This window comes from Suillus fuscotomentosus, assembly GCF_016647785.1.
Source record: "Suillus fuscotomentosus strain FC203 chromosome Unknown F5891scaffold_557, whole genome shotgun sequence".
Lineage (NCBI taxonomy): Eukaryota > Fungi > Basidiomycota > Agaricomycetes > Boletales > Suillaceae > Suillus > Suillus fuscotomentosus.
Window position 1 is genome coordinate 9,845 of NW_024540069.1, and position 8,796 is coordinate 18,640.

The window sequence follows — 8,796 nt, forward strand, 5'->3', positions numbered from 1 at the left end:
CCCCCGGAAGTGAATAGAGGATCCTGATGAGGTGAGTGAACAGCGCCTTCCAGGTGCCCAACTCACACTCGTGCATAAAATATACAACAAGCATCCGAAATGGATCAAGGCCTAGTGCTCCCAACTTCGCGGCAAAAATGTTCTATGAGTCACTCGTCTGAGCCGGTACGGGAGAACAGCGGAGAATTCACACTTACTAGAATAGGCACCCATGAGCCCTCTCCCAGCATTTCCTCAACTTTCACGCCATCTACGGTATTTCCCAACTTATAGATATATTCCCGTGCCTTGATAATATTGGTCAAGACGTAGACTCGAAGATTATTTATACGGTTTTTCATATCTTGAAGGAGGCCTAGAGAAGGGAACATACTTTTCGGCGTGAGACAACGTGGACATGGGCATGAGCCCATGTCTTTGATGGTGGCGATCAAAGCCCTGAAACTTGTTGAGTACCTTGCCCATATTCGCAGAAAGAACCCACTTTTCGGGATAATCGGCCGAGTATGTTAATATACGAGGAAATATTCTGTGCAACACACCATCAGCACATTTGAGGATGATGCCATGATGGTATGCATGCAGAAAGTCTTGATCAAGTAAAGTATCCCAGCATGCATGAAATAATTCACGTCGACAGTGAGTGTGAAGGGCAGCCATGCTGCTTTTGGATACGCGAGGCAAGCTGCTCAGAACATCTTTGACTTTATCAGGAAGCTGACGGGCAGTGTTAATAGTGATTCTTAATAGTACAACAGAAGAACTTACCGACGGTAAGAAACCCACAAGATGACATGCACTGGACTTAGGTGCAGAGCGAGCATACTTCGTCAGATTTCCAAAGTACATGTAGAGAGGCCAGGCCTTTGCCGTCCCGAAGTTCGCGAGATGCGTGGCATCCGAAAAAAGCATAAGACCAGCAACCACCCATTCCAGTGTACATCCAGGCTCCCTTGGGAGCTTCTGCACCTGGTCTTGGGCGTCCAACCAAGAGTCAGAAGTATACAATTCGTCAAACACTCGTTCTTCATGGTTATCCAATGGATCCTTCCAGATACGCTTGAAAGGCGAAAGGTGGAATGCACTCGCTTGAATATCTGCAAAAGCTGCCCGAATTACTTCGACGAGGGGGTGGAAATGGAATCCGGGGACGGAAAAAGGTCTTGCATCATTGTCCTTCGATTTTGTGGGAATCTTAATTGTGATACTGGCCTGTTTCCAGTCATCCAGAAACTCGATCTTACCCCCGCTGGGATTGTTATCTAATTCTCGCAAACTCTTCTGCACTGAGAAGTCCTCGAAGTGCTTTAAATCAAAATCTTCTGCTAATATTACTTCTTTGACGAGGCGGGAAACTTCAACCTCGGATTTTTTATTGCTGCCAGAGATCATCCAAGACATGAGTCGATGGATGGTCATGTTGGGAAATGGATATGGAGGTGGGAGGATGCGTGCATTACTCTCCAGTGGTTGGGCTATCGGACATGTGGTTGAAAGTAGCAAGGATGGGACGAATTGATCGGGTTCAAAGGACGGACGACGAGGGTATAGTTGACAAAGTCCTAGAGAATTAAAGTTTGTCTGAAGTGTATCTCATAGTGTCAATAGAACTCTCCGAATCCTAGATTGAGGGGGGGCCGGATTTTGAGAACAGTCAGAGGCATAGACATTATCCAAGTTATCAATGTCCTCGTCGGAAGGAGGAACGTCCTGAAAGTGTCTAGGTATCCGTCTTAGTCTTGGAGGGTACAAAGGTTCTTCTGATGAGCGAAAAGCAGAGACAAGTAAGTTATCAGTCGACCAATGGGGTAACTCATCAGACATACTGGCACGAGCATTGGGATCAACTGCGTTATCAGGACTATCACCAGTATCAAACTGGGACAGCGGCTGCTCTGACACAGGGGGTCGTTGCTGGAAGTGCTCTAAGTCACTCAGCGCGAGATGTCGATAGATATGCCAGCCTCATTGATCCGACTCTGGCACCTGCTTGACGAAGGTATACACGGAACAATGGGTTTTAAGTGGCCACCGTCAACGGTGGCACGTTTTCCTAGGGACGGGATTTTCTAGAATTTCGGAATTCTCGTTAGTAACGGTAATTTCAACGATATCAAATCATAGAATGCGGACTTGGAGACTCACCGAACCTGAACCAGTGGCTAGACCTGATTGTGTGGCCAGGTGTCGTGTCAGATCTCTAGCTGCATCTTTCGCCCTCTCGTGTCTTTTCTTGTTGTTGATGACGCTCGACCGCTGGTAGAATTTGCATGCTGTACGATGCCTAGTAAGTCCCCGACTGTTGGTTGCTCTTTCCCAGGAGCAGCCTGGAGCGTTACATGATACCATCAAGTAGATGATGAATAATAGACTGAGAACAAGCCATAGAAGCTTGTTGTGCATTCGACTTCGCTGCTGTGTCGTGAAAAGGCTCTAGTGTACTAGTACTACTAGTGACTAGTCTGAGTCAGGCTGCAATGAAGTTCACTGGGTTTCGAAATCCAAATGCGACAGTTTTAAAAAGTTCTGAGGGTAGTAGAACTTCCCATGCCAATGGGCCACTATGTAGTAGTATTCACAAGTACCGGACGGCCTATAGTAGTAGTAATGAAGGAAGTTCAAGTCACGATGTTGTACAAGCTTCCTAACTGCCTAAAAGTTATTCAAATTTTCAAGCTAGCGGCTGGTCACTAGTACTACACCTCTACATTTGAATTACCACTTTCCAACTCACAGTCCAAAAATAAAAGATACATGTCGATCATCTAAGGCTATACTTCTGGTGTGGTACATGAACTAAGAATCCGTGACTGGGTGGAGATCGTCTGCCAGATGACGGTGTGCATTTACAACAGTCAACAGGATCATCGTCGCACAAGAAAGTCAACAAACAACCTCTACATTATCGTGAGGAATCAGTGATAGAGCTTGAAAGACCAGAATGTTATGAATCGCCTCACCTCAATCATTGATATCAAAGTCAGAGGAAGAGTCATGTTCCAAGTGACTGGCAGAGTCAGCGTGAAGTTCCTCTTCGGCCTCGGAAAGACACGAGGCAGCACCCTCAATCTGATTGAGGGTGGAGTCGGCAACAGAAAATGATCGAAAATCATGACTGTATGCACCAATACAGAAATCCAAATTAGCATCGAGCTCCTCCACACTACGTCCAATCAAGACCCTCCGGAGAACGGAAGCTTCCGCAGCGCTAACGGCATATCTTGCAAGTTCATCTTCAACAAGCATTTCGCGGAGTTGCTTGTCTTGGGCCCTTGCCTCCGCCGCCCAAGCCATTGCCAGAGCAGACAAACATTTGTATTCGCAATCAGCTTCTTTCGCGACGAGAGCTTGTCTGACGATTTTCTTGGGCATAAGTTTCAGGCAACGCGTGAGGATGTCTTTGCCCTGATAAGTTGACTGCCTGTCAACATTTGTAAAATAATGTGCATTAGACCAACATACCTCTTGGATATCCGTTAGACTCATATCAGTCTCGCCAGATTCAAGACATCTTCGAGAAAACCGGAGTTCCAATGCGTTAGGCAGTGAACCATGAGGCTGCTCAAAAGGTTTAAATCTCTTCTGTGCATGCCCCACAATGCTAGGCAGGCGGTCTGATATGGGAGGTATGCGCGGGAATGCAAAGAGTTTGTTTTCCGAATCAGGGGAGGTATTGTCGGATGACGGTGATCGTCGATGCTTGGAGCATACTTTGAGCCGGGGATGTCCTGTTGTAGGATGGTTGCTGCGTCTCTGAGTCCTGTCATTACGGTCACAGTAACTCTGTGATGGTTCAGGCGGAGAGCTGGGTGGTGTCTGAACAAGCAATCGAGTGGAACCAAGTTCATCACTGCTATCATAGTCACGACTGGACTTTCCAACAGAGCTTGGAGGAGTAGTAAGGTGAGAAGCTCTGTGTATACTACACATGATTGCTTGGGGTCCCTTTGAAGTCGAAGGACCTGGTTGGTTCATAAATTAGTTGGCGGAGTTTGAAGAACGGTGAGAAGAACACCCTTACTAAGTCCAATTACTTATGAGTAGACTTTTGGCCCAAAATCATAGCATATCGAGTTGTCAGATCTGTATTAGGAATGTCAGCTGGAAGAAGCCACATGTGAGAATTTGACGTCCTCTTCTGTTTCGAGCTTTGTATATGCACCACATCTGGTCTCAGATTTACTAGTAGAAGTTCGAACTCGTTCGACCACTGACTCGGTGTCTTCTTAGATAGATGATCTATAGATAAACACCTACAAAAACAAATATCTCCACGGTCAGCGATTCAGACAAATACCAATGACTGATAATGTGGTTGTTTGTGGGTGGCTGTTTACACTTCCCCAAGCTACGCTCAGACAAAAGCACTTCTGTGAGGTCAGAACCGAAATGCAATCACTCCAACGGTAAGGCAGCGATTAAAGACAAAGAGAAAATCAGCCCGACAGTATGGTACTGATGAAAACAAACAGAATGATAAGAGAAACCCTTCCTTCAGTAGCAATGCTTTTCGTAATAAACTTATTACAGAAAGTCGTGTGAAGTTACAACAATCACCCCCTCAGCACAAACAGGTAGAATCAAAGGTCAGGACTAATCCATGCTCAGTAGAACTCTTAGTTCACTATTGAACCTGCTGCCAAGGAACTCACGATGAGTATTAAACAGAATGAGGAACGGACGTCCTTGGCTTTCAGTACCAAGTCCCCTATTCAACAACTAAAGTCTAGCAGACAAAGAAAACCCTGGCTCAGTATTGCTACTCCGATGAGTGAGGTCAAGCGTTACTATCAACTCCTGAAGTCTTCCCACTAAGCCTCTTGCTTAGATGGACGTAAAGACAACACAAAAATCCCGAAACAAATTCAGAACAACAACACCTAATACTTAAAGGAAGTGAAAAGAAAAAAAAAAAACACAGAAAAAGAAATAAAAGAAAGAAAGCTAAAGTTTTACCAGTAGAAAATCAAAAGAAAGAAAAGAGCTTGCTTGCTGTTGTTCACGATGACCTCTCAGTTAGTTGCTTAACAGCCCTTGTCACTGTTGCTGACACTGATCACACTTCACACTTAGTTCTATGCTTTTCAAAGTGGGGCCTCCTATCATTATGAGCAAAAATTGGGGTCTTTATATAGACAAAAGGTGGTGGCTGTGCTACTATTTCCCACATTCCTAAGGGGAATGGGCTTATTCAGACTGTACCAGTAGCTATTTACATGAGTCGTTTGTATCATGATTGTGTCATTAGTCCTTAGTCATTTCAAGGTATGACTTTGCCATAATTTGATGTTAGGTCATAGGTCACCTGACTGTTAGGATTCATAAGGCTTAGTCTCATGTGATCAAAGATCATGTGATAAGCTGATTATGTTATGCAAAAGAAATATTCAAGATTTTTGTTGGCTGGTGCCTTGTTCTGATGTTACATTGTTACCCGTAGAAATGACATGAGCTGTGTATTTAGGGTTTCAAAGAAATTCTCACAGTGTGAGTTATGCGAGAATTATTTTTCATAGTTGCCTGACATGCGTGGGATTTATTCTGAGTCATCATTAAAGGTGACTAATCAAATTTTTATCACAAACATTACATGTACAAAATTATTCAGCCCATCTTAGTCCAAGTTCCATTGAAAAGATGAAATACAATATTTGTCTGAGCTGCATTCTGGCTTTAGAGTAGAAGGAAATGGTTTTGTAGTGATTTCTAGGGTATTAGGCTCATGGGAGAGCATTAGTCATCCATGCACCAAACCAGTTTGGTGCAGGTCATCGCGTATGGTTCAGGTGGTGTACCATGACTCGAACCTCATATCGGATTTGGAGCAATCAATTGGATTCATGTTGAAGTCACGACACATGTGACTTTTGGATACCGCAAATTTGAAGTTGAGTCCGTGACTGCCTCCCGTCACGGTGGTTGACACCCACCGAAGTTCTAGCATCCTGCCTTGCCAAACTGGCGAGCCTTGAAAAATGAGCAGCTACTAGTCGCTGACTCGAAATTTTGGGACTCTGATGGAGTCAAGATTATTAAGTTCACGAAAAAATATGGCGTGGTACTACTAACTACCAGTACGTTCAATATTATCTAAGTCATGACTGTGATTCAATGTTATTTGGATCATAGACTCGGACAGTTGCTGGCAGCCTACCGTTGTGTCAGACTAGGCTACTACTTCAGCTTGAACTTTTTGAAGGGCAGGCGGCTAGTTGGGTGGCCAGCCGAGTCAGTCACCGTGACGGCCACTTGTTCAATGGGCCCAGACTCGGAAGTTGAACTCAGCCTGAGTAGTAGTAGTTGCAGCATCCCAGTTGAGTTCAAACATTTGCATCTACTGAAATTTTAGAGATAATTCTCTTCAAGTGGATTCGAACAGTCAAGGCTCGGATAGCGGTCGATGCAACTCAAGTTGGCCCCTAGCCAACCACCTTCCAAATCGGAGATATTGATTGGAAAATTTGGAAGGAAATCATTGATTGAATGATTGGCAATTGGATTATGCGGAACTTCCGAATCTACGGAGATCTACGGTAGGGAGTAAGTTGCTCGGGCTTCTGTCACTTGAAGAAATTCTGATTGGAAATTTGTGTGCATACTAGGCTGCTGACTCTCCAAACGGAACTTCCTAGCGGTCACAGGCCATGTACTACCAAGAAGGTGCTCCAGAGCCATGGGATCTGTTTGTTCAACTAATCTTATCCACCAGTAACGTATAGTTATGATATCTCAGTTGTCTGACCTCTAAATCGAATCTTGAGGAGTCACCAGCAAGTTGGTCACTGAACTACTGCTGCACTCAGTGCAGACTTCAACATGGATTTCAACACCATCGTGACAGACAACTTGAGCCCTGGGGCCTATGACTCTAATCACACCTCTCAACAGGTCATTGCAGGTTACGATGACCGATATCAAAATACCTCTCATTCTGGCGGATGGTTTAATGATCCACACCATGACATCTTAGCAGGTGAGCCCAGGTGGTGACACCCGACGGTGTCGGCCTTCTCTGATTCAATGGTTCGTTTTAGATCACAACCAAGTGTCCCAAATGACAACCTATCCTCAAGACACTCATCACTCGACCTACATGGATTCGGGGCCCCATCTGAACCCTCAGGATCAGTACGCCAATCAGTCGTCTTCCATTGACCCCAGTACTTCGCATCCTCAAAGCCATCACCCGACCCACGTCATGGTTGACTCGGGGCATCATCCGAACTTCCAGCCTGAATATATGTATGCCAATCAGTCGTCTTACGTTGACCACACTGGTACTTCACATCCCCAAAGTATGCATCACCCGACCTACCTTGACTCGGGGTCCCATGTCAATCCCCAGAATCAATACATCAATCAGCCATCTTGTGACATTGACCCTAATACTTCGTATTCTCAGAGCACGCACCACCCGACCTACATCACGGTTGACTCGGGGCTTCATCCGAACCCCCAGCCTGAGGATCTGTACGCCAATCAGTCGTCTTACGTCGACCCCACTGGTACTTCAAATCCCCAAAATGTGCATCACCCAACCTATGTTGACTCTGGGTCCCATGTCAGTCCCCAGGATCCATACGCCAATCAGCCGTCTTGTGATGTTGACCCTGATACTTCGTATTCTTGGAGCACGCACCACTCGACCTACATCACGGTTGACTCGGGGCTTCATCCGAACCCCCAGAATCAGTACGCCAGCCAATTGTCTTACATTGACCACACTGGTACTTCACATCCCCAAAGTGTACATCACCCAACCTACGTTGATTCTGGGTCCCATGTCAGTCCCCAGGATCCATACGCCAATCAGCCGTCTTGTGTTGACCCTAGTACTTCGTATTCTCAGAGCATGCACCACCCGACCTACATCATGGTTGACTTGGGGCTTCATCCGAACCCCCAGAGTCAGTATGCCAGCCAATCGTCTTACGTTGACTCCAGTACTTTGCAGAGCATGCATCACCCAATCCCTGGTACATCAGATCCTGAGAGCATGGATGACTTGGTGTATGCCAAGAGCACATATGTTTCGACTTATATTGACTCGAAGCCCCGCACGAATCCCCGCGATCAGTCCGCCAATCATTCTCACTTCTCCAATGACCATCCAGGCCCTGAACAACATATATCGGTCCCGCGGACAACTCACCACCGACCTGCTGATGGATTACATTACCATCACCGTGCCGGTAAAGCCTACTATCATGCTCCCCAATCCGAAATGTCTTATGAACGACCTGACCCGTTGGCTCAGTCCACATACTACAGTGACATATCTCTGTATAATACGAGGGAACGGACGTGCACAATATCCCGTATGATACGGGCCAGCGGACCATGGGCCCATGATAAAAATATTCTCGACTATGACGGATGGGCCGGGAGGCAAATTATTCCCGATGGAGGCGGGTGGGCCCATGCAGGGAATATATAGAGTAGATGAGTGGGCCGATGTAAATGAATATTAGGTAGACGGGTGGGCTGAGGTAGCTGGATATTATGCAGATGGGTGTATTAAGGTAGATGTGTATGAGATAGATGGGTAGGTACTTGTTATCACATTCACGGGTGGGCCCAGACACATATTAAATTAGACGGGTGGGCCGAGGGTATTATACAATATTGTATTATACGGGTGGGCCCAGACGCATATTAATTAGACCGGTGGGCCGAGGGTGTTGTATGGGATGTTGTATTAGACCGGTGGGCCGAGGGTGGTATACAATATAGATGGGTGGGCCCATGTGTATCATAATTGTAGACATGATGGAGCTGAGGTAGTTGTACATCAAC

General features: G+C 45.9%; 1 protein-coding gene across 1 annotated transcript; it reads left to right on the forward strand.

The window, feature by feature from the left end:
• Positions 1-6,816: 6,816 nt before the first annotated feature.
• Positions 6,817-8,437, forward strand: F5891DRAFT_1203736 (uncharacterized protein; the record flags this gene model as incomplete). Its single annotated transcript, XM_041368961.1, has 2 exons — positions 6,817-6,973; positions 7,035-8,437. 2 exons carry the CDS (start codon positions 6,817-6,819, stop codon positions 8,435-8,437), a joined length of 1,560 nt encoding a protein of 519 aa, XP_041216150.1.
• Positions 8,438-8,796: the final 359 nt, after the last annotated feature.